Source organism: Schistocerca americana, chromosome 10 (assembly GCF_021461395.2).
Source record: "Schistocerca americana isolate TAMUIC-IGC-003095 chromosome 10, iqSchAmer2.1, whole genome shotgun sequence".
Taxonomy (NCBI): Eukaryota; Metazoa; Arthropoda; class Insecta; order Orthoptera; family Acrididae; genus Schistocerca; species Schistocerca americana.
The window spans coordinates 177,569,500-177,596,501 of NC_060128.1; the positions used below are offsets into that span (position 1 = coordinate 177,569,500).

The 27,002-nt window shown below is 46.9% G+C and overlaps 1 protein-coding gene, 1 non-coding gene and 1 pseudogene across 2 annotated transcripts in view; all 3 read left to right on the forward strand.

The window, feature by feature from the left end:
* Positions 1 to 3,496: 3,496 nt before the first annotated feature.
* LOC124552883 lies at positions 3,497 to 3,614 on the forward strand (annotated as a pseudogene).
* Positions 3,615 to 4,046: 432 nt separating this feature from the next.
* Positions 4,047 to 4,119, forward strand: Trnai-aau. The gene has a single exon. It is a non-coding gene; the product is annotated as a tRNA-Ile (tRNA).
* A 2,539-nt stretch (positions 4,120 to 6,658) lies between these two features.
* LOC124552360 (NK1 transcription factor-related protein 2) overlaps positions 6,659 to 27,002 on the forward strand; it is a 157,670-nt gene continuing 137,326 nt past the window's right edge. The window contains exons 1-3 of the mRNA XM_047126626.1: positions 6,659 to 6,883; positions 12,451 to 12,584; positions 15,346 to 15,475. Coding sequence (XP_046982582.1) covers positions 6,659 to 6,883; positions 12,451 to 12,584; positions 15,346 to 15,475 — 489 coding nt within the window. The remainder of the gene's footprint in view (positions 6,884 to 12,450; positions 12,585 to 15,345; positions 15,476 to 27,002) is intronic.

The following is a 27,002-nucleotide window of genomic DNA, read 5'->3' on the forward strand; positions in this document are numbered from 1 at the left end:
CTGGTTTTTTTCGTATCAGTAGTTATGGTTGACCTATATAGGTCAAGGGAAATGACCGATTCCAATTTTGATAGTCTTATGTGGGTATTGGTGTTTTGGTATCGTCAGCTGTGGTCAAGTGCAATGTCTGATTCCAATTTTCGTAGGCTTTGGTGTTTTGGAATCGTCAGCTGCGGTTGACCTGTATAGGTCAAGTGAAGTGACCGATTCCTGTAGATTTTGTAATTCCATTTTGTTCGTCATTTTGTGTGTTTTGGGAACGTGGTGTGTTTTTTGTACTGTTATTTTTAGCGTGTCCCCTCCCTAAAACCCCCAAGTTGTCCCGTTAGTTTGATTGTATTTTTGAGGGAGATGTTATTGTCTTATTTGAGTTTGTTGCCGTGTGTATGTAGTGACATCAAAAGCGCCATATTGCAGACGCTTAGAACAGCCATTTCCACCGTGGTGATGTCGTCTTGGGTCAAAGCAGACCGGTGGAATCGGACACTTCCGTAATCCCCCCCCGCGGCACCAACTGAGCTAGCCAAGCACGACTCACACCTCGTCCTCACAGCTCTACTTCCGCCAATAACCTCGCCTCCTACATTCCAAACTTCACAGAAGCTTGCAGGCATACACTTTTAATCTGCCAAGAAGTTTCATATCAGCACACACACTCCACTGCAGAGTGAACATTTCATTCTGTAGATGTAACAGATCGTTGGAAGTCCCCTGCAGAAATACTGAGCCATGTAGCCTCTGCAGCCGTCCATAATTGCGAAAGTGTTGCCGGTGCAGTATTTTGTGCACAAACTAACCTCTCGATGATGTTCTATAAATGTTCGATGAGGTATGGCTCAGTGACATGGTGCATTGTCTTCTATAAAAATTCCATCACTGTTTGCTGCAGACAGTTTTAACAAGCCCAATATAACCATTTTCAATCAATGATAGGTGCAGTTGCATCAGAAGGCACAGTTCATTAAATGTAGACACAGCCCACACCATTATGGTGCCACCAACATCTTGCACAGTGCCTTGTTCACAAGCCGAGTCCATGGCTTCATGGGGTCTGCTCCACATTCGAACCCTACCGTCGGCTCTTACCGACAGAAATCGGGACTAATCTAACCAGACCACGACTTTCCAGTCGTCTAACGCCCAACTAATACGGTCACGAGCCCAGGAGATGCACTGCACGCCATGTCGTGCTGTTAGCAAAGGCACTCGCGTCGGTCGTCTGCTGCCGTAGCCTACTAACGACACATTTCACCGCACTGTCGTAACGGATCCGTTCGTCGTACGTCCGACATTAATTTCCGCTGTTATTTCACGCAGTGCTGCTTGTCTGTTAGCACCGACAACTCTACACAAACGCCGATGCTCTCAGTCGTTAAGTGGGGGCCATCGGCCACTGCGTATTCAAGGTAAACTCTTGAGATTGCACATGTCGGATTACTGAATTCCCTAACATTTCCGAGGTTTAATGTCCCATGCGTCTAGCTCCAACTGTAATTCGTCGTTCAAAGTCTTTTAGTTCCCGTCGCAATCCCATTATCACGTCGGAGACCTTACCACATTAGTCTCCTTCAGTTCAAATTACAGATCTGCCAGTACACTGCCCTTTTACACCTGTGTGCCTCTCACTCGCAGAAGCTCCTCTAACTGTAATTTGTTCATTCCGGGTCTCACTAGACCATCGCTCTAAGTCGCTCATACCCTTCCAATACCAATTGACAGTTCTCACTCATTGAGACAAACTCATTATCTTATAGATCTTATAATTAAATTTTACCCGAGACATTTAAGTCTCATCTTTACCTACGACAGTGATGGAAGCGGAAGATGTTGTTGTTGTGGTCTTCAGTCCTGAGACTGGTTTGATGCAGCTCTCCATGCTACTCTATCCTGTGCAAGCTTCTGCATCTATCAGTACTTACTGCAACCTACATCCTTCTGATTCTGCTTAGTGTATTCACCTCTTGGTCTCCCTCTACGATTTTTACCCTCCACGCTGCCCTCCAATGCTAAATTTGTGATACCTTGATGCCTCAGAACATGTCCTACCAACCGGTCCCTTCTTCTTGTCAAGTTGTGCCACAAACTCCTCTTCTCCCCAATTCTATTCAATACCTCCTCATTAGTTATGTGATCTACCCATCTAATCTTCAGCATTCTCCTGTAGCACCACATTTCGAAAGCTTCTACTCTCTTCTTGTCCAAACTATTTATCGTCCATGTTTCACTTCCATACAAATACTTTCAGAAACGACTTCCTGACACTTAAATCTATACTCGATGTTATCAAATTTCTCTTCTTCAGAAACGCTTTCCTTGCCATTGCCAGTCTACATTTTACGTCCTCTCTACTTCGACCATCATCAGTTATTTTGCTCCCCAAATACCAAAACCCCTTTACTACTTTAAGCATCTCATTTCCTAATCTAATTCCCTCACCATCACCCGACTTAATTCGACTACATTCCATTATCCTCGTTTTGCTATTGTTGATGTTCATCTTACATCCTCCTTTCAAGACACTGTCCATTCCGTTCAACTGCTCTTCCAAGTCCTTTGCTGTCTCTGACAGAATTAAAATGTCATTGGCGAACCTCAAAGTTTTTATTTCTTCTCCATGGATTTTAATACCTACAACGAATTTTTCTTTTCTTTCCTTTACTGCCTGCTCAATATACAGATTGCTTCCCTTTCATACCCCTCGACTCTTATAACTGCCATCTGCTTTCTGTACAAATTGTAAATAGCCTTTCGCTCCCTTATTTTACCCCTGCCACCTTCAGAATTTGAAAGAGAGTACTCCAGTCAACATTGTCAAAAGCTTTCTCTAACTCTATAAATGCTAGAAACGTAGGTTTGCCTTTCCTTAACCTTTCTTCTAAGATAAGTCGTGAGGTCAGTATTGCCTTACGTGTTCCAACGTTTCTACGGAATCCAAACTGATCCTCCCCGAGGTCGTCTTCTACCAGTTTTTCCATTCGTCTGTAAAGAATTTGTGTTAGTATTTTGTAGACGTGACTTATTAAACTGATAGTTCGGTAGTTTTCACATCTGTCAACACCTGCTTTCTTTGGGACTGGAATTATTATATTCTTCTTGAAGTCTGAGGGAACTTCGCGTGTCTCGTACATCTTGCTCACCAGATGGTAGACTTTTGTCAGGACTGGCTCTCCCAAGGCCGTCAGTAGTTCTAATGGAATCTTGTCTACTCAGGTCTTTCAGTGCTCTGTCAAACTCTTCACGCTGTATCGTATCTCCCATTTCCATAATATTGTCCTCAAGTACATCGCCCTTGTATAGACCCTCTATATACTCCTTCCACCTTTGCACCACATCCGGGACTCGAACCCAGGTCGTTTTGCTTATTAGGCAGAAATGGTAACGATTACACCACCACTGCCCTACAATCTACACTGCTGTTCGAACTACCCAAGTCGAGTTCCCTCCCCAACATAAACGTCATCTCTTCAGCTTATTTTCCCCATACAATGCCACTATTGCCAACGGCCTTGCCGCAGTGGTAACACCGGTTCCCGTCAGGTCACCGAAGTTAAGCGCTTTCGGGCTGGGCTAGAACTTGGATGGGTGACCATCCGGTCTGCCGAGCCCTGTTGGTAAGCGGGGTGCACTCAGCCCTTGTGAGGCAAACAGAGACTCTATTTGATCGAGAAGTAGCGGCTCCGGTCTCGGAAACCGACACTGCCAGTGGAGCGGTGCGCTGAACACATGCCCCTCCATATCCGTATCCAGTGACGCCTGTAGTCTGAGGATGACGCGGCGGCCGGTCGGTCCCGTTGGGCCTGATAGCCTGTTCGGACTTTTAGTTAGTTTTATTGTCATTATTGCCAGGGTTCTCCGGCATCAGAATAGCACCCTAGCGTTTGACGTAATGGGGAAGTCCTGTACCGTAGGTGAGCTTATAGGTCTTATAACTAAATTTTCCCTGAGACATACTGACAATCTAAGGGGAAAACAAGCTGAAGATATGAATTGAAGTTAGTGGTGGGAAGGGCACTCGACTTCATTCATGCAGGAATGTTGACCATAAGGCTGCGGTGGTGTAATGGTTAGCATTTCTGCCTAATATGCAAGAAGACCCAGGTTCGAGTCCTGGCCGTGGCGAAAATTTCAATCCATATCTCATACTTCCACCATTATCATAAACTCATTACCATTATTTCTATGCAACTCATTGACTGCCACTGTCTCGTTCGTTCTATTCTACTACTACTGTCCCCTGTTACTATCACTGCCTCCCTCTTGCTCTCTCTTACTGTTGCTATTTCATTCATTTATTACCACTGCTGCTGTGTCTTCTCACTGGCACTATTTCTCACTTCCTTGTTGTCAACGTCACAGACTCTGTCTCTCATTATACTAGCTCTCATTCACTTCAACTTTCTCCTTCTCTTTATTCCGCTTCCACTGGCACTGTCTCCTTCACTCTTTTCCTAACGCTGTTCTGTCACTGTGAAATATGTTCCACTGACACTCTGTCCGTCTCCTTCTCTCACACTGCAATTGTCTCCTTCGCTCTTTCTATACTACAACCACGGTCTACTATCTTCCCGTATTTATTATTTTTCGGTCTCAATCTCAGTGTCACTGTCTTCTTCTCTTTCAGAATGAAGGAGCACGAATATGTTCGCACGCCAAAATTATGAAAAAATTTTTGAAGGTAAAATGAGGCAGGCGATACCCCACATTCCAGTCATCCTTTTAAACAGGAGCATATCCGCCTTTTTTTGTGCTCCGATAGCAGCATTCTTTCGGTAGTTTCCTCCTTTTTCCCTACCACAGGACGGGAAGTTACTTATGGAAGGACCTTATGGGTCAGTAAAACTTCGATACTTTACTTTTTTTGCAACTGGAATGACGCAGAAGTAATTATACCCCTCAGACCGGATTTTACGTTAACAAAAATTGTGCATATGCTTCAGTACTTCAGCATGAGTTGCCCGCAACTCTTCTGAAGATAATGGAGACACTCTACAGCATGTTTCTACGCGCTACGTCGCTTTGTAAACTTTTTGCCTCACATCGGATATTATGTACGTATTATACGTGCAGAAGTAGTATGACTTTACGCCTCTGTATCTAGAAAACGGGTAAAGATATAAAGAAAATTTTCAGAGCCGTTAGAGATCGAGGTCTTAAAAGTATAACGTAAAACTTACAGCCATTTGCAGTGCTTAGCCTTGGAATGTGCGGCTCATTTTTGTATTTTGCGCCTGATAAAGATTTTTTAAACGGGAATGTGGCTCTTCTAGATAAGTGCCTAGACAATACGACACTAAAATTAGATTAACTTCATGCGGTTATTTATGATGTAGATTTCACTTCATACCGGTTTTTACGTGCGCATTACCAACTGTGTGATCAAAAGCATCCGGAGACCCCCAAAAACATACGTTGCTCATATTAGGGCTAGACCTTCGCACAGGAATTCCCAACTGTGTCAGGATCCACTCCAAGTACTATGACAGTTAGGCGAGAGATGGATTTCATGGTCGAGCGGCTGCTCTTAAGCCACACATCACGCCGGTAAATGCCAAACGACGCCTCGCTTGGTGTAAAGAGTGTAAACATTGGGAGATTGTGCAACCGGGTTCCCGGGTTCGATTCCCGGCCTCGTGATGATTGGGTGTTGTGTGATGTCCTTAGGTTAGTTAGGTTTAAGTAGTTCTAAGTTCTAGGGGACTGATGACCATAGATGTTAAGTCCCATAGTGCTCAGAGCCATTTGAACCATTTTGAACCATTGGGCGATTGAACGGTGGAAAAACGTTGTGTGGAGTGACGAATCACGGTAATGAATGTGGCGATCCGGTGACAGGGTGTGGGTATGGCGAATGCCCCGTGAACATCTTCTGCCAGCGTGTGTAGTGCCAACAGTAAAATTCGGAGGCGGTAGTGTTATTGTTTGGTCGTATTTTTCATGGAGGGGGCTTACACCCCTTGTTGTTTTGCGTGGCACTATCGCAACGCAGGCATACAATGATGTTTTAAGCAACTTTTTGCTTCCCACTGATGAAGAGCAATTCGGGGATGACGATCGAATCTTTCAACACGATCGAGCACCTGTTCATAATGCACGGCCTGTGGCGCAATGGTAACACGACAATAACATCCCTGTAATGGAGTGGCCTGCACAGAGTCCTGACCTGAATCCTACAGAACATCTTGGGACGTTTTGGAACGCCGACTTCGTGCCAGTCCTCACCGACATCGATACCTCTCCTCAGTGCGGCACTCCGTGAAGATTGGGCTGCCATTCCCCAAGAAACCTTCCAGTACATGACTGAAGGTGTGCCTGCGAGAGTGGTAGCTGTCATCAAGGCTAAGGGTGGGCCAACACCATATCGAATCCCAGCATTACCGATGGAGGGCGCCACGAACTTGTACGTCACTCTCAGCCAGGTGTCCGGATACTTCTGATCACATAGTGTATGTCGGACATTCTGTTTCATGCATACCGATTGTATCTTCTTTAGAAATGAAGTGATCGATATCCGCCGGTATCGAAAGCTTGCTAATAGTCATCGGGCTCAGTTACTCACAAAGTGTGCGCAGCCTGCCACGAAGGCAGCGCAGCGTGTTGAGTCGTGGCTGTGTTTTTCAGAAGGCGACGTCAGAGAGGCGATCCTGAGCGGACAGGCGCCATGGCGGGACACGAGGCCAGCTGCGACGAGGACCCGCTCTCTGTGGCGCTGCAGCTGCCGGCGGAGTCCGGCTCTGACGCCGAGGAGGAGGGAGAGGACGCAGGGGGCCCGAGGAAGGCGGCTGTCGCGGGCGTGCGGGGGCGGCGGGGGCGGCCTGGCGGCGACGCGGGCGCCAGGCAGCCCTGCAAGTTCTCCATAGACAGCATCCTCGGGCTGGGGACGGCGGTGAGTGCTACCTCGGGTCACCTCTCTTCCTCCTTCACTTATTTGTTTTTTTTAATTGCATCCTAAGGGGGGAAAAACGACGCACCACGAAGAAATTATCCGAATGGGACGGAAATCGCTAGCTGTGATTTACATGTACAGACACACACACGCCGCGAGGGATTAGCCGAGCGGTCTGAGGTGCTGCAGTCATGGACTGAGCGGTTGGTCCCAGCGGAGGTTCAAGTCCTCCCTTGGGCATGTGTGTGTGTGTGTGTGTGTGTGTGTGTGTGTGTTTGTCCTTAGGATAATTTAGGTTAAGTAGTGTGTAAGCTTAGGGACTGATGACCTTAGCAGTAAGTCCCATAAGATTTCACACACATTTGAACATTTTTGACAAACACACGAGTACAATTTCATAAAAATTTGATGATTCATTCAAGAGGAAGGGCTTCACAAATAGAGCAAGGCAGTATCGCTGTGCTCCACCTTTGGCCCTTATGCAAACAGTTATTCGGCTTCGCATTGATTCGTAGAGTTGCTGGATGTCCTGAAGGATAGCGTGCCGGATTCTGTCCAATTGGCACGTTAGATCGTCAAACTCCCGAGCTGTTTGGAGTGCTCTATCCACGACGCTCCAAACTTTCTCAGTTGGGGGGATATCCGCCGAGCTTGCTAGCCAGGGCAAGGTTTGGCAAGCACAAAGCACAGGATGGCCTGCCGTGAAGGGCACCAAACGGGCCATCGAATAATTAAATGTTTCCCTGAGGAAACATTATTGTGAGGCCATAGAATGTTTTCGACATACATCTGTGGTGTAAAGGTCTGGCAGACAACAACCAAAGGGCTCGTCCTGCTGTGAGATGAAACGGCACGCCCGACCAGCACTGTTGGACTGCACGGAGGCCGACAGAGTCCCGCCGCTATGCCAGCCACATCTTCGCTGCTCATTGGGGCTCAGCTCGAAGCAAGACTCATCACTACTCCACTCAGTGAGATTCCAGGCCGAATACGTGTCTGGAGATGTCCCAGAGGTCGATTGGATAGCAACCTGGCCATCGCCTACTGTACAGCCGAACAACCAGGCATGACGGCCTGAGGTGCCATTTCTTTTCGCAATTGGACCCTGTTAGTTGGCCGGCCGGTGTGGCCGAGCGGTTCTAGGCGCTTCAATCTGGAACCGCGCGACCGCTACGGTCGCAGGTTCGAATCCTGCCTCGGACATGTGTTATGTCCTTAGGTTAGTTAGGTTTAAGTAGTTCTAAGTTCTAGGGGACTGATGACCTCAGATGTTAAGTCCCATAGTGCTCAGAGCCATTTGAACCTCTTGGTTGTCATCCGCAGTATCCTCACAGCACAGCAGTACGCTGACGATATTCCACGCCCCGCTTCGTTACCCTTCATGGCAAGCCATCCTGGGCTCGTATTTCAACAAGATAATGCCTGTCCGCGCATGGCGAGAGTTTCTACTGCTTGTCTTCGTGCTTGCCAAGACCTACCTTGGCCACCGAGGTCACCGGACCTCTCTCCAGGTGAGAATGTTTGGAGCATTATGGGCCGGAGCCTCCAGCTAGCTTCGAGTTTTGACGACCTAACTCGCGATACCCTTCAGAAGAGCATCCAGCAGCATCTACATCTACATCTACATCATACTCCGCAAGCCACCTAATAGTGTGTGGCGGAGGATAATTTCGGTACCACTATCTGATCCCTCCAAACATGTTCCACTCGCGACTAGTGCGTGGGAAGAATGAATGTCGGCAAGCCTCTGTATTGACTCCAATTTCTGCAATTTTTTCCTCGTTGACAATATGCGAGATGTATGTGAGGGGGAAGCAATCTGTTGTCCGACTCTCCTGAAAAGTTCTGTCCTGAAATTTCAGTAGTAAATCTCTGTGTAATGCACATCGTCTCTCTTGTAACGTCTGTTAGTGGAGTTTGTTTAGCATCTCCGTAACGCTCTCTCGCCAGCTAAACGATCCCGTGACGAAACGCGCCGCTGTTCGTTGTATCTTCTCTATCTCCTCTATCAGTCCTGTCAGTCACTACTTGCATGAGGGCGAGAGGTGTACCAACACGGTACTGACTTGCTCAATTTGAGAAGCTCGCTCTCTTAAATAAATGTACTGGTAGATAGGACAGCTTGGCTATGGAAGTGGAAGGGTAGCCCACAACATAAACAGTATTCACAATTACAAGCACCCAATCTTTAATGATCTTCCAGCAATGAAGGCTCTTAACAAATCTCAATTAAGCAAGGGCATAAACTTGGTTACAAACATATGTTAACCTTCAGCCAATGAATAACACCAATAAAGAATTACCAATCATTAAAACGTAGGTAAAGGACTGCTTTACAAGAATGCTTAAATTAAATCATGAAAGCTAAGTTACAAATTTTATGTTAAGCTTCAACAGGTGAATAACACCAATAAAGAGTTCTCATTTAAATAAAACATACATAGGAAAATGCCTTACCAAAATGCTTGAATTGTGTAAAATCATGAAAAGCTCAGTTACAAATTTTCTCACAAACTACTTAGGAATTTACAGCAAACAAACAAGTTTGATCTGTTTAACCAGAAGGTAACTGCCAAGTCCGAGCGACCGAAGCCACTCATAGCGGACGACCGCCCCCCAACGCTGGTCATCAACGGACATCGTCACGGCCCAGTGTCCGCCGTGCTAAAACAGACTAACGTTTCGGTAAGCGACGGACAAACAACACAGGAGTAACAGTCACTGAAGGTCGGCGTACGCCTTACGAAACACGGCACACCCTGAAGCGGGAGCAGGCGCAGCTGACTAGCGGCCGTACAACCGCGAGCAAACAAATCTCACGCCCCCCGTACTAACGCGGGAAATGATAGCGAGCGACAAGACGCCACGCGCAAAGCAGCAACCGTGCCTACCCCTCGACCACAGAATGTGCCTTCTCTATGGTAATACAATTTATAGCACACAAGAAACGATTTAATAATGGCATTAGTTCAACGCAAGATCAGTTAACAGTTAGGTCCAGTAAAGATTTACCCACGGATTTACCTTCAAACCAACTTCCGGACCACAGGCCGATAAACAAGAAATCAAATTAAACAGTAGCCAAAATACGATACACAAGCCCTTCAAGACCTTGCTATCTTACAGTTATCATTAACGGCGAAACATACACAAATGAATGACAAGAAAGTCACCATTGAAAGCAAAAAAAACACATCACAAAGGTTAAATTAATTTGCAGACGAGCCAGTCACTGAAAGCTCAGTTTCACAAGATTGGGGCTAACCTCACTCGGCAGCAGTACATTTGTGTGCATGATAACTAGGTTGCCCAAACAGGGCTCCAAAACCCAAAACAGGTCACACGTTAGCTCTCTTGTTCTGGGATATTAGGCACCACCGGGCTAAGACAATCGCGACAAAAAAAAAAATCTCTGAAATTACAGCTGCCTGCAGTAAAACAAATGAGTCAGGGTGCATGAACGTAAAGCACAAGCCACTGTTCCAGCCGGAGCGTAATCTTTTCAAAGCACATACGGACAGAACAACACACGTGGGCATAAAGGGAGCAGCAGATGTGTACCGAGCAAACTATAGTGCGCCAAAATACGACCCACGTCACGTCCACAAACCGGAGCACTGCTCCCGGAGCTGGTGTCTGCTCGCTGGACTGCCGCAACTCTCTGTCCCCCGGAAAGCGATGCTGACTGCCGCCTTGCTCAACGCTCCCTTCTCGGCCGTGCACAACAACTCATCTCTTGTCGCCTCAGAGTGCGGCCGCAATGTCCTTTCTCCCCTGCTGTCCGCCCCAGACTCTCCTTACTCGCACTCACTCCCCCGTTAGGACCCACTCCGACAGGGGGCGCTCGCGATCGCACATAGTGCCAACCTCAACCAGAGGAGTCATCGATAGCGTCTTGCACCCGAGAGCCGCGCCACGGCTCAATAAATAATCTAGTTGTTGGTTTTTTTTTCGCCTGTACACGTGAAACATTGCAACATATCTACCGATTTCCGTCCGATACGGATGATTTTTTCGCCGTGAGCCTTTTTTTTTTTTTGGCTTAGGGTGTATTGACTTACAACCTGATCAAATTGTGCTTCTTTTAAATGCATAAAAAACGTAAATTAACGCAAATGGGTAGGGAAAACAGTTTGAAAAAAGAAACGCTCGAAGTTTTTGTGATATGGCTGATCTGTAAGCAACAAATAAAATAGACTAGATAAACATGTGATACGCCTTTGAATGACTTACAGTTTGCCGCATGATACATCTGCTGGGCAAAGAATACAAATATGAATAAAGCTAAGATAATGGCATTTAAAGAAGTTAAGTCAATCAGGTCAAAATCTGTTATTAGTAACTGAATAACTGAACATGTTAACAGTTGTAATAATATAGTGCCCCAAACAAGTTACCAGCATAATACAGATACAAACAACGAGCTTCATCAGTTTCAGTTACTCGACTGTTTGCAACAGGGAGGGAGGGAGGGAGAGGGAAAGGGGAGAGAGAGAGAGAGAGAGACAGAGAGAGAGAGAGAGAGAGAGAGAGAGAGAGAGAGAGAGAGAGAGATATGACACTTGTAAGCAGTACAGTTTTTCACACTTGAAAACAGAATGACGATTATGAACTTTGATGATGATGATGATGCAAGCGGGGAAATATTGCAAGCTTTGGATCTTGTGTGCACACATGTAAGTGGAAATTTTATTATGAGATAGGACAGTATTTACAGAAGTAGAAAGCGAGAGACAGAGAGATAGAGAGAGAGGGAGGGTGGGATGACGGAGGGTGTGTCTAAATCAGAGAAAATAAGGAAGGAGGGGCAGTTAGAGTTTGGCCTCCTGTCGGAAGATGATGAGCAGACGTGAAAATATTGTACGCTACGCAATTTATGATCTTATGTGCACACAAGTAAGATGAAATTTAATAATGAGACAATACAGGCGCCTTTTCATGCAAATGCATTTCAACTTTGAGTCTTTTTACACAGTTCACACGGAGTTTACGTAAGATGACAACTAATTGTGTTTGGCACCCTGCTTTCAATACCTGTGAGAATACCACGTTATGATTGGCTCCTCCATTTTAATACTAGGCTGACACTGGTTCAAGAAGGGATGAGGAGGAAGAAACAGAGAGAGAGCACGAAATACAACTGGACGAGTTCCACCTCTCATTTTTTTTTTATGTTTCCCTCCACTGCCATCTTGCACTTTTAAATTTCACACCACAGCCATTTGCATTTCTTAATTTCTCACTGCAGCCACCTTGGGCGAAAGCATGACCTGTTGATTAAAGAGTACCTCGCTATGTTAGTTACCATGTCCACGTCCCTTATCTAAGGCATATATTGTTCGATTCACCGAAATTTCACAACTGCTCATGCGACGGCGCAGAAATTCTAGCATAGGAAATATGACTGTATATTCTGTATGTGTTAACATATATTCGAACAGTCGGACGCCACTGCACGATTCCTTGCATACTTCCTCTCCCCTTCTTTTTCTAAAGCAGCGATCAGATACCACCGGGGGGGTACGCACGAGTGGCATGGTATATGTTAATCTTGAATGTTCCTGCAGGTTCAGAGGCTGGAGACGGAGTTCATGGACTTGGGCTGTGGCCGGGAGTCGAACCCAGCAAGTAGGCCGCAGCACATCGCTCGTCCAGAGCCGAGGCTTCCTTCGCCCGATATTGTGGAGCCCATTCCACACAGGTGAGTCCCTACACGTCACACTCCCTTGTCTAAAAAACTATTCAGATGTCCAACTACACAATCACCCCAGTTCCCAGAACTCCTGGAAATAGACGTTGATCGTGCATATTGCATCACAGACACACTCCCTTTGACTGTTCAGAGATGTCACTAAACCCGCCCAAAGCTGTGAACAACAGTGCATGAACAGCGAGTATTAGATGGAGGGGGTCCGACAGACGATCAGTTCCAGTTATTCTGACAGGAAGGAGGTACACGGCCCGTGTTGTCTTTAGTTCAACCATGCCTAGATGATCAATACTGCCGTTCGATCGCATCTGCATTGTTGCTTTGTGCCAGGAGGGGCTCTCAACAAGGGAAGTGTCCAGGCGTCTCGGAATGAACCAAAGCGATGTTGTTCGGACATGGAGGAGATACAGAGAGACAGGCACTGTCGATGACATGCCTCGCTCAGGCCGCCCAAGGGCTACTACTGCAGTGGATGACCGCTACCTACGGATTATGGCTCGGAGGAGCCCTGACAGCAACGCCACCATATTGAATAATGCTTTTCGTGCAGCCACAGGACGTCGTGTTACGACTCAAACTGTGCGCAATAGGCTGCATGATGGGCAACTTCACTCACGACGCCTGGCGAGGTCCCTCTTAGCAGCCACGACACCATGCAGCGTGGTACAGATGGGCCCAACAACATGCCGAATGGACCGCTCAGGATTGGCATCAGCTCTCTTCACCAATGAGTGTCGCATATGCCTTCAACCAGACAATCGTCGGAGACGTGTTTGGAGGCAACCAGGTCAGGCTGAACGCCTTAGACACACTGTCCAGCGAGTGAGCAAGGTGGAGGCTCTCTGCTGTTTTGGGGTGGCATTATGTGGGGCCGACGTACGCCGCTGGTGGTCATGGAAGGCGCCGTAACGGCTGTACGATACGTGAGTGCCATCCTCCGACCGATAGTGCAACCATATCGGCGGCATAGTGACGACGCATTCGTCTTCTTGGGCGACAATTCACAGCCCCATTGTGCACATCTTGTGAATGACTTCCTTGAAAGTAAAGACATCACTCGATTAGAGTGGCCAGAATGTTCTCGAGACAGGAATCCTATCGAACAAGCCTGGGATTGATTCAAAAGAGCTGTTTAGGGACCAACCACTCTGAGGGCTTTGGTGCTGCCATTCACTAACGGCATTCCATTGAGGTGTTTCCAATAGTACAACGCTCGCACACATACCACTGCTGTCACCCAAATGCCCCACTGCACATGTTGTACAGGTCTGCTCTATCACATCACAAGATCTGTCTCTAATCGAGCACATGTGGGACATCATGTGGTTCAAATGGCTCTGAGCACTACAGGACTTAACATCTGTGGTCGTTAGTCCCCTAGAACTTAGAACTACTTAAACCTAATTAACATAAGGGCATCACACACATCCATGCCCGAGGCAGGATTCGAACCTGCGATCGTAGCGGTCGCGCGGTTCCAGACTGAAGCGCCTAGAACCGCTCGGCCAGAGAGGCCGACCATCGAACGACAACTCCAGCATCATTCACATACACAAATAAAAAAAAATTGCATCACCCCGGTTCCCAGAACTCCTGAAGATAGACGTTGACTGTGGATATTGTATCACGTACTTGACAGTACTCGAGAAAGCTTGACCACAGTCCCACGTGAAACGGAAATTTAATGAGGTTCCAGCAAAAGCGGAAGAATACATAGTGCAATATTTACATCGGGTTTATTCTTATGATGAACGGATTATAGCAGTCATATACAGTGGCAACATTCCTCCCATTTCTTTCTGCAGTATCGCAGAAGGAACATCCAGATTCTCGAAGCCCTATTACACCGTTCAAACTCAGTGAGGTGTCGATAGTTGCTCTTTGTCGCCTTAAAAGCATTCTTGATTCAAATCAACTCACCAAGTCCATCTGAAAGGTAACTAACGCTTTCAACCGTTACAGTGTGTATTTAAAGCAAACGATATTTGCATCCACATAATGGCACTACTACCGCCACTCTTATGCGACTAGCGCCCAATTTGAGTAGACGTCATATTTCAGATGTAGAAACACGCCTACCAACATTGGTTTACGTCGTAAAACTCCGTCTTGGTGTAGCTTTTTTTTCTCCGTCAGTGCATTACCCATTAATGGAGGAACTGAGGCCCGAAGATCGCAACTTCGTGAGATGAAGGTGGTTGCTTAGACAAGCTGCTGCCTATAAAACAGGAACGAATTCACTCAAGTGGTACAGCAATGTTGTTCACACATTTTATGATCGGACTGTGTCATAGATGATTGCCAGTTTCTGCCTCCTGGCTTGCTGAAAGGAAGCATAAGATGCAGTCAAATCTAACTTGAACTGAAATGCCCTGCTTAACCCGCAGGACAGGGCAGATAGAATAAATTGTGGACAGGGGCCAAAATAAGGAGCTGTCAGTTACACTCAAACATACAACTTTATTCTTCGATCAAACATTAAAAGAGCCCAAAAATTTTTTAAACACAGGGCTTTAATCTTGGGACTTAATCACCGGCTGAAAGCTGTGCTGTCTGCCATCGGGTTCCCCTAAATGGCAGGCAGCACTGCATAACAGCCATGCTATGAGGGAAACAAACCAACAGCCAAACAGGCGAAGACATCAGGTAAACCCGCCGAAGATTCCAGTCGATTAATAGGAACCTTTCATTGCAGAGGTCACCGCGACATATCCGGCCACGAATTCCTATGCCGGGTTTCTATTGGCTCCAGACCCGCCCGGTCGTCCGCTACTAATGGCAACCGCTCCGAGAAGAGCCGCTGTACTGCACCGCCGATCGAAGTACCAGCCGACCGAGAGGAACCACATCTCCGGCTCGATCGACGGACGTCTGCATCTATTGTACAGCCGCTATTGTATTGTAGAAGAAGTTACATTCAATAAACTGTTGGAGAACACAACAGTGGTCGCGGCGACCTCTGCAAGGCAAGGTTCCTATTAATCGACTTGAATCTTCAGTGTGTTTACCTGATGTCTTCACCTGTTTGGCTGTGGGTTTGTTTCCCTCACAGCGTGGTCGTTATGAGGTGCTGCCTGCCATTTAGGGGAACCCAAAGGCAGACAGTACAAAATCCACTTTAATTTAAAAACGGCTGAAGGCCAATAACGTAAAGCTCAAGCATAACCAGAAATTTAAAAAGCAAGCCTTATCTTAAAACCGTTCTTTCGTTAGGCTGAAGCAAACAAGTTAAATTGGCTGACGGCCGAAGACTTAGAACTCCAAAACATTATTTTTTTTAAAAAATACCAAAGTCCTTATGTGAAACAGTTCTTTAATTTAGGCTGAAGGCCTTAAGAACAAACAACTGAAACTCAAACCGGCTGAAGACCTAAAAATTCAATAGGCTGAAGTAAACAAATTAAATTCAAATCGGATGAAGGCCAAAGACTTAAAAGTTCCAAAATTTTTAAAAATGCCAGAAGGCTCACATGAAACAATACCTTAAACTAGGCTGAAGGACTTAAGAGTAAAACAGCTCTAATTTGAAACGCAAAGCCGGCTAGAAGTCATACAAGTACATACAACAAGAACAAATTTTAAAAAATAAGGCAGGGCACACAAGGGCGCCCTGATGTTCGAGGGTCGGCCTGTAATTCAAACACTAACGCTCGTTTAGATGAGACACACAGTCGGGCGAACCATTCAAGATCCGACGACAACCCCACCCACCGACAGTCAGCGGACCCACCGACAAGATAACTTCCACTTCACCCGACCAGGGCACAACAGGGAGTTCATCGGAACAACGTAGTAGATATTGGCACCCACAACCAATCATACACGGAGCAGTCAAACTACACACCGTGCTGGATAGCAAAGACACGACGTTGAAACCACACTGCCTGAAATTTACGCCAACGGCCAGGGCAGGTAACCGGAACGTTAACGGCCACAAGGCAGAAGATTCCGCTGGTGCACTTCAATTCAAATAACCAAATACAGTGAAACTCCGCCGGAGAGTGGCTAGAATTGTCCAACTTGAAAACCACGTTGTTGCTCGCGGGAATATCCCAACAGCCGACAACGAACTCGAAACGACACAATGTGAAAAGTCTTGACTTGCTGGTAGGTTAAATTAAAACTCAACTTTCGTGTCCAGGGTTGGTGAGCAACACTCTCCGACACCGCGAAATCTCCAGCGGGCCCCGGCCAAACTACGCCCCGCCGAGAATTCCTCACTGCTCCACGCCAACCTACTGCTCACAGGCAGTACGCCGACAACATTTAAAATAACTTGTCAGTCGAAATCACACAAACTACTCACAGTTTTACGAACACTTGCACGAAGAACTAGACAGTGCTAACGGCAGTGACTGTACAAAAACAGAGGCGAATCACGAGTCGGCACACACAGCCAACCCATGAGCGAACGCCGGCCAAATACACGTCGTCCGGCAAGACGACCCACCGACGACCAACGAAAGTCGTCGCCACTCCAATCACGTGTGTCGGCAGGCACTGGGCGAGTCATGGCGGTCCGGACCTCACTGCTGCCGCGCCCCGACAGAACTGGTGCCGCGTGCCAACTCAAACACTGCCAGGTCCGAACTAACTGCTGGCACCTTCCAACTGCTTGGTCGACACACGACGACCGGGAAGTAATAGCAGCACAGCAAAGATAATACGGCAGGGGTTGCCGGCCGCGGTGGCTGTGCGATTCTAGGCGCTCCAGTCCGGAGCCGCGCTGCTGCTACGGTCGCAGGTTCGAATCCTGCCTCGGGCATGGATGTTTGTGATGTCCTTGGGTTAGTTGGGTTTAAGTAGTTCTAAGTTCTAGGGGACTTATGACCTCAGCAGTTGAGTACCATAGTGCTCAGAGCCATTTGAACCATTTGAACGGCAGGAGTTATACCGATAAGCGCTGCTGCTGCCGCTCACGGGCAGGCAAGGCAGCAACTCAGTGACACCAGTAATTGAAACAAACATAACGAGGTGGCAGTAGAGCAAAAGCAGGATGTTAAATAAGAGCCACGCACAGCTCAGTAACATTTATCAATTAAGTCATTACATACACAAATCGAAAATGAAAAAGTAAAGTTATTGCACATTAGAAGTCAACAAAAGCCCACGTAACTTATTACGGTACGAAGTGCCGTGAGGCACAAATAGACGCCTCCCCACTATACGCCTCTATTAGCACGGTCATGTCCCATCCGCTGGATTTCATTTTTAGAATACGAAGCAAACAGAAGAAACCATACGTTTCTCAGAAGCAATACATAGAAAAGGAAGTAGTTCTAAGTCTAGGGGACTGATGACCTCAGATGTTAACTCCCATAGTGTTTATAGCCATTTGAATCATTTATTTGCCGGCCGAAGTGGCCGTGCGGTTAAAGGTGCTGCAGTCTGGAACCGCAACACCGCTACGGTCGCAGGTTCGAATCCTGCCTCGGGCATGGATGTTTGTGATGTCCTTAGGTTTAACTAGTTCTAAGTTCTAGGGGACTAATGACCTCAGCAGTTGAGTCCCATAGTGCTCAGAGCCATTTGAACCATTTGAATCATTTATTTAATTACCGCATTTTCCGGGAAACTACTCAATGAAAAATGTTAAAAGCACCAATACGAAAAACGTGTAAAAGCATCAATAAGAAAGGCTGATGGTAGCTGCTGGCCACATATGCCAACAATAACAGTAAACCATGAACAAATAACAAGCAGAAAACACTCCCAGCACCCTTTGCGTGCGTTATCGTCGTCTAGTGCGCGTGCACCGAGTTTAGATTTCCGCACACGGATAATGTGTCTGATATTATCTTACTTTCATTCGCCCTACCGTCACGGCAGCCACGACGGACTTGCTCCGTTCGTCGTGCGTAATGGTCTAATCGCCCACATTTCCTTAAGACCAATGCTATGGATCACTTCACCGCTGCAGAAGCCACCTTGTGCAACCGTCACCCGTCTGCAGTGGCCGAGCAGTTCTAGGCGCTTTACTCCGGAACCGCGCTGCTGCTACGGTCGCAGGTTCGAATCCTGCCTCGGGCGTGGATGTGTGTGATGTCAGGTTAGGTTTAAGTAGTTCTAACTCTAGGGGGCTGATGACTTCAGACGTTAAGTCCAATAGTGCTTAGACCCATTTGAGTCACCGTCAGATTATAAAACAGATGTCATGATTCAGTCCACCACTGCATAAACAACATTGTTCCATCGTCAGGTCATAAGGCACTTTCCGGACCACACAGCCCGATCCTCAGGTCATAAGACAGACGCCACGGTTCACTCCACCACCGCAGAAAACATATCATGCCATCATCAGAATATTAAATAGATGCCATGGTTTACTCCCACCACTGCAGAAACCACATCATCCTATCCAGGTACCATGGTTCACTTCACCACAGCAGAAACCGCCCCCCTTCTAACAGCAGTGTACCGAAGTCTCTAGAGGAACGGAAGGTTCCAAATGATTGGAATAGAGCACAGGTAGTCCCAGTCTTCAAAAGGGGTCGTCGAGCAGATGCGCAAAACTATAGACCTATATCTCTGACATCGATCTGTTGTAGAATTTTAGAACATGTTTTTTGCTCGAGTATCATGTCGTTTTTGGAAACCCAGAATCTACTATGTAGGAATCAACATGGATTCCGGAAACAGCGATCGTGTGAGACCCAACTCGCTTTATTTGTTCATGAGACCCAGAAAATATTAGATACAGGCTCCCAGGTAGATGCTATTTTTCTTGACTTCCGGAAGGCGTTCGATACAGTTCCGCACTGTCGCCTGATAAAGTAAGAGCCTACGGAATATCAGACCAGCTGTGTGGCTGGATTGAAGAGTTTTTAGCAAACAGAACACAGCATGTTGTTATCAATGGAGAGACGTCTACAGACGTTAAAGTAACCTCTGGCGTGCCACAGGGGAGTGTTATGGGACCATTGCTTTTCCCAATATATATAAATGACCTAGTATATAGTGTCGGAAGTCCATTGCGGCTTTTCGCGGATGATGCTGTAGTATACAGAGAAGTTGCAGCATTAGAAAATTGTAGCGAAATGCAGGAAGATCTGCAGCGGATAGGCACTTGGTGCAGGGAGTGGCAACTGACCCTTAACATAGACAAATGTAATCTATTGCGAATACATAGAAAGAAGGATCCTTTATTGTATGATTATATGATAGCGGAACAAACACTGGTAGCAGTTACTTCTGTAAAATATCTGGGAGTATGCGTGCGGAACGATTTGAAGTGGAATGATCATATAAAATTAATTGTTGGTAAGGCGGGTACCAGGTTGAGATTCATTGGGAGAGTCCTTAGAAAATGTAGTCCATCAACGAAGGAGGTGGCTTACAAAACACTCGTTCGACCTATACTTGAGTATTGCTCGTCAGTGTGGGATCCGTACCAGGTCGGGTTGATGGACGAGATAGAGAAGATCCAAAGCAGAGCGGCGCGTTCCGTCACAGGGTTATTTGGTAACCGTGATAGCGTTACGGAGATGTTTAACAATCTCAAGTGGCAGACTCTGCAAGAGAGGCGCTCTGCATCGCGGTGTAGCTTGCTCACCAGGTTTCGAGAAGGTGCTGTTTCTGGATGAGGTATCGAATATATTGCTTCCCCCTACTTATACCTGCCGAGGAGATCACGAATGTAAAATTAGAGAGATTAGAGCGCGCACGGGGGCTTTCAGAAAGTCGTACTTCCCGCGAACCATACGCGACTGGAACAGGAAAGGGAGGTAATGACAGTGGCACGTAAAGTGCCCTCCGCCACACACCGTTGGGTGGCTTGCGGAGTATAAATGTAGATGTAGATGTAGAAACCGCATTGTCTCTTCCTCATGTCCTAATATAGATTCCATGGTGCACTGCATCACTGGAAAAACGACATTGTCCCATCCTCATGTTGTAATACAGATGACACGATTTACCTCCATCCTTGCAGAAACCACATTGCCCCATCCTCATGTCATAAGACAGATTCCATGGTTCACTGCCACCAATAGTGAAGGAAGTGAACGGCATGTGTCTTATCATCTCAGGATCCGCTGTGGCCGAGCGATTCTAGCCGCTTCAGTCCGGAACCACGCGGCTGCTACGGTCGCAAGTTCGAATCCTACCTCGGGCATGGATGTTTGTGATGCCCTTAGGTTAGTTAGGTTTAAATAGTTCTAAGTTCTAGGGGACTGATGACCTGAGAAGTTAAGTCCGATAGTGCTCAGAGCCATTTGAACCATTTTTGATCTCAGGATCGCTGTTGATGCCCGTAACTGGTTGTTTCGTTTTGAAACTGGTGTGATTGTGCCGGATAGTAAATTATTTTAGTACTACCCATGTACCAAAGACTTTTGCAACCAGTCGATATGATACTGTTACAATACTTTCTACGAGTATGATGGTAGCGGGAGTGGTGAGCTGGGTTTTGAGGCTCTGAACACTATGGGACTTAACTTCTGAGATCATCAGCCCCCTAGAACTTAGAACTACTTAAACCTAACTAACCTAAGGACATCACACACACCCATGCCCGAGGCAGGATTCGAACCTGCGACCGTAGCGGTCGCGCGGTTCCAGACTGAAGCGCCTAGAACCGCTCGGCCACTCCGGCTGGCAGGGGTGTGTCCAGAAGCATTCCAAATATGTCTGTCTTCCATTATGAGCACTAAAAATGCATTTAAAATAAAACCCAATCAAGAAAGAAACGGCCCTAGTTAAATTTTTTTGCCTATATTGTATAATGATCCTTATGTGTACAGTTATTAAAAAAACGCTATAGGGTAACACCATCTATAGTATACGGTTGTTCAAGAACTTCAGGATTTTTTTTTTCAAAGAAAAGTCTATGATCAAAAACAGGAGTAAAAGAAGTAGCCTTAACATGGTAAATCTGTAACATATTCATTCCTTTAAAAAAGAACATTAACATTAACAGAATACTCTCTTGTACTTTGAATTTCGGGGTACGGAGAAGGACAAACTGAACTTCAGTTTGGAAAGAGAAACCCGTATTGTCTGCATACAGCTTTATTAGTGTCCTGATTCACGTCGTCACGTCGTTCTACGCGTTAGTAAATTACCAAGAGACATCAAGTATCGTGTGAAATAAATTTAAAAACTGCTGAATCTCACTGATTCTATAACAGAAGCTACAACTTATTCATGAAGAAATAGTCGGCCGTTGTGGCCGAGCGGTTCTAGGCGCTTCAGCCCGGACCGCGTGACGGCTACGGTAGCAGGTTCGAATCCTGCCTCAGGCATGGATATGTGTGATGTCCTTAGGTTAGTTGGGTTTAAGTAGTTCTAAGTCCTAGGGGACTGATGACTCAGATGTTAACTCCCATAGTGCTCACAGCCATTTGTACCATGAAGAAATATTTGCGAATATGTGTACAACTGCAGCTTACTCCACATTGTTCATGCATGACAAACATATATTCTTTTTGTTGTCTGTTCTTCTGATGATAGGCAGTTTCCTCATCACGAAAGAATTATTTATCCTGACTAATCATTCTTTCATTCTTACACTTCACTCCACTTTCTAACACAAGAGAATTTTTGAAACTATACTAAATAAATGTAAGTGTCGTCTGAGTTGGTCCTCCCGTCGTGTAGGCCGTTCGCCTGGTGAAAGTCTTTCGATTTGACGCCACTTCGGCGACTTGCGCTTCGATGGGGATGAAATGATGATGATTAGAACACCACAACACCCAGTCCCTCAGCGGAGAAAATTTCCGACCCAGCCGGGAACTGAACCCGGGCCCTTAGGATTGACATTCTGTCGCGCTGACCACTCAGCTACCATCTCTTTTTTTTTAAAAAAAAAAAAAAAAAAAAAAAAAAAGAAGTCTCATTTGGTTCGCTTTTGTTCGTTGCATCTGCTCGGGGCGGACGTCGTAAGACATCCGTTTAAGTTCGTTGTTGATCGATTAACTCAGTTTTTTTTTTTTTAATATACACTCCTGGAAATTGAAATAAGAACACCGTGAATTCATTGTCCCAGGAAGGGGAAACTTTATTGACACATTCCTGGGGTCAGATACATCACATGATCACACTGACAGAACCACAGGCACATAGACACAGGCAACAGAGCATGCACAATGTCGGCACTAGTACAGTGTATATCCACCTTTCGCAGCAATGCAGGCTGCTATTCTCCCATGGAGACGATCGTAGAGATGCTGGATGTAGTCCTGTGGAACGGCTTGCCATGCCATTTCCACCTGGCGCCTCAGTTGGACCAGCGTTCGTGCTGGACGTGCAGACCGCGTGAGACGACGCTTCATCCAGTCCCAAACATGCTCAATGGGGGACAGATCCGGAGATCTTGCTGGCCAGGGTAGTTGACTTACACCTTCTAGGGCACGTTGGGTGGCACGGGATACATGCGGACGTGCATTGTCCTGTTGGAATAGCAAGTTCCCTTGCCGGTCTAGGAATGGTAGAACGATGGGTTCGATGACGGTTTGGATGTACCGTGCACTATTCAGTGTCCCCTCGACGATCACCAGTGGTGTACGGCCAGTGTAGAAGATCGCTCCCCACACCATGATGCCGGGTGTTGGCCCTGTGTGCCTCGGTCGTATGCAGTCCTGATTGTGGCGCTCACCTGCACGGCGCCAAACACGCATACGACCATCATTGGCACCAAGGCAGAAGCGACTCTCATCGCTGAAGACGACACGTCTCCATTCGTCCCTCCATTCACGCCTGTCGCGACACCACTGGAGGCGGGCTGCACGATGTTGAGGCGTGAGCGGAAGACGGCCTAACGGTGTGCGGGACCGTAGCCCAGCTTCATGGAGACGGTTGCGAATGGTCCTCGCCGATACCCCAGGAGCAACAGTGTCCCTAATTTGCTGGGAAGTGGCGGTGCGGTCCCCTACGGCACTGCGTAGGATCCTACGGTCTTGGCGTGCATCCGTGCGTCGCTGCGGTCCGGTCCCAGGTCGACGGGCACGTACACCTTCCGCCGACCACTGGCGACAACATCGATGTACTCTGGAGACCTCACGCCCCACGTGTTGAGCAATTCGGCGGTACGTCCACCCAGCCTCCCGCATGCCCACTATACGCCCTCGCTCAAAGTCCGTCAACTGCACATACGGTTCACGTCCACGCTGTCGCGGCATGCTACCAGTGTTAAAGACTGCGATGGAGCTCCGTATGCCACGGCAAACTGGCTGACACTGACGGCGGCGGTGCACAAATGCTGCGCAGCTAGCGCCATTCGACGGCCAACACCGCGGTTCCTGGTGTGTCCGCTGTGCCGTGCGTGTGATCATTGCTTGTACAGCCCTCTCGCAGAGTCCGGAGCAAGTATGGTGGGTCTGACACACCGGTGTCAATGTGTTCTTTTTTCTATTTCCAGGAGTGTATTACAGAGGGCAGCTAACCCTCTGACCGAACACGCTGAGTTACCGTGCCGGCGAACCACTCAGCTATCGGCGGCGGACAAAACTATAATTACTTCTGCTTTTAATGCAATGCGTTGAAGATTCTTGCCGTTTGTGACTCAGATGTAGAAACAATTGTGGACTCTGTTTTATTTTTGTTGCGACACACTTTTATTGCTTTTGATATTTCATTGACACACGTCTGAGGGTTTTTTTATTCAGCTACAAGTCTGGTGGTTTATGTGGTACGTTAAATAGTGCAGGTAATACATTCAGTACAGGTTTCCTACGTGCCACATTCACAGATTTGGCTGAAAGTGTAGTGAACAAAACTGCGCTTTGTCGGTTAGATATACGACGTCTTTCCGCAAAAGGTCAATGAAACGCCCTGCTAATCTCGCAGGAGAGGACAGATAGTATAAATTGTGGAATGGGGCCAAAATAAGAGGCTTTCAGTTACACTCGAACATACAAATTGATTCTTTGATCAAACATTACAAGAGTCCAAAAAAATTTTTAAACCCACAGCTTTAATCCTTGGGACCTAATTACCGGCTGAAAGGCACTTTAAAAACCGCTGAAGGCCAATAACTTAAAACGCAAGCATAATCAGAAATTTAAAAGGCAAGCCGTATCTTTGAACAGTTCTTTATTTGGGCTGAAGGCCCAAAGAATCTGAGATTTTCAGAGCAAACTATTTGAATTCAAAATCGGCTGCAAGCGCAACACTTAAGGCTAAACAACATTAAATTTTTCCTTTTTTAAAAAAAAACAAGGCCTTACGTAAAAAAGTTCTTAATTAGGCAAAACTCAACCAAAACAGAAATTTAAAAGGCAAGCCTTATCTTAAAACGGTTCTTTAATTAGGCTGAAGGCCCAAAGAGTCAGACACTTCAACAGCAAACAAGTTAAATTCAAATCGGCTGAAGGCCTAACACTTAAAACTCCACAACATTAGTTTTTTTTAAATACGAAGGGCCTTACGTGAAACAGTTCTTTAGTTTAGGCTGAAGGCCGTAAGAGCAAAAGAAAAACTCAAAATCGGCTGAAGGCCCAAGACTTAAAAATTCAACAAAATTAAAATTTTTAAAATGCCAAAAGGCTTACGTGAAACAGTACCTTAGTCTAGGCTGAAGGACTTAAGAGCAAGACAACTCTAATTTAAAACAAAAATCGGCTAGAAGCCATACTAGTACAAACAACAAGAAGAAATTTTAAAAAAGAGAATAGGGCAGTACACCCAAGGGCGCTCAGATGTTCGGGGATCGGCCTGTAATTCAAACACTAACCCTCACTTAGGTGAGACAGGCAGTCGGGCCAACCATTCACGATCCGACTATAACCCAACCGACCGACAGTCAACGGGCCAAGCGACATGATGTCCCAACAGCCCACAACTAAGTTCAAACGACACAATGTGAACAGTTCGGGCTGGCTGGTAGATTAAGTAAACACTTAACTTTCGTGTCCGGGATCCGTGAGCCACGGACCTCGTAGCAATGGGAACAGCCCCTCACACTCCGACCGTGCACGTGGATCCCGGCAGAGGCGTCGGACAGACACGCGCCACGGAGACTTCCTCGCTGCTCCACGCCAACCGACCAACTGCCCAGGCCCGGAAACGGTGAAAGGACCAAGTATACGTCGGCCGATGAGGCGACCAGCCGAACGACCAACCAACGGTCGTCCCGCTCCAATCTCCCTCCGTCGGACAGTTCATGTGTGTGTCGCCAGCGGTCGGCGAGCACTGCCTGTCAGCGCCCCACCGGCGCTCCGTCCCCGACTTCACTGCTGCTGCGTCCCGACTGCACTGCTGGTCCGTCTCCAACTGACTGCCAGACACACGACGACCCGGAAATACTATCTGTCGCTCCAAAAATGGTACGACAGTGCACTTATCGATATATGCTGCTGCTGCCGCTCAAGGGCAAGTAAGGCAGCATCTCAGTGACACCAGTAATTGAAAATTAACTTTACGAGGCGCCAGTACGGCAAAAACAGGGTGTTAGACAAGAGACGGCACGAACACGAGCCACGTACGGCTCAGTCACGTCTTCTCGTGTTTACTAGAATTTTTTTGTTACTAGAGGAAAACGACTTTATTCAGTAAATATCTGAACGTTACGAGAATCGTAACTAGACTGTCCTGTAAGGTCCCGTTTGCCAATGGCCTCTCCGCAGTGGTAACACTGGTTAGATCACCGAAGCTAAGCGCTCTCGGGCTTGGCCAGCTCTGGGATGGGTGACCGTCCAGGCCGGCCGAGCGCTGTTGGCAAGCAGGGTGGTCTCAGCCCCTGTGAGGGGCTACTTGATTGAGAAATAGCGGCTCCAGTCACAAAAGCTGACAACGGCCGGGCGATCAGTATGCTGGTCATATGCCTCTCCGTATCCGCATCCAGCGAAACCTACAGTCTGAGGATGACACGGCGGTCGGTGGGTGCCGTTGGCCTTCCGAGGCCTCTTCCAACGGAGTAACGTACCGTTTCGTACCACCCAAGGTCCGCAGAAAAATAAATAATGACAAATCCGGTGCCATTTTTTGGTTATTGTCGGTTTTTATGGCTCTACATTCACACCCTATTGCAAAAACTACGAGGGTCACTCCAAAAGAAATGCACACTATTTTTTTTTTTAATCCATCTTTTATTCTACATGTTCGAAAGTTTTACAGTGTGTAGATACATCCTTTAGGAACAATATTTTCATTTCTCCACATAATTTCAAATGGCTCTGAGCACTATGGGACTTAACGTCTGAGGTCATCAGTCCCCTAGAACTTAGAACTACTTAAACCTAAATAACCTAAGGACGTCACACACATCCATGACCGAGGCAGGATTTGAACCTGCGACCGTAGCGGTCGCGCGGTTCCAGACTGTAGCGCCTAGAACCGCTCGGCCAAAACGGCCGGTCACATAATTTCCATCCCTCTCAACTGCCTTACGCCATCTTGGAACCAGCGCCTGTATACCCGCACAGTAAAATACTGGACAAACCTGTTGGAGCCACTGTTTGGCAGTGTGCACAA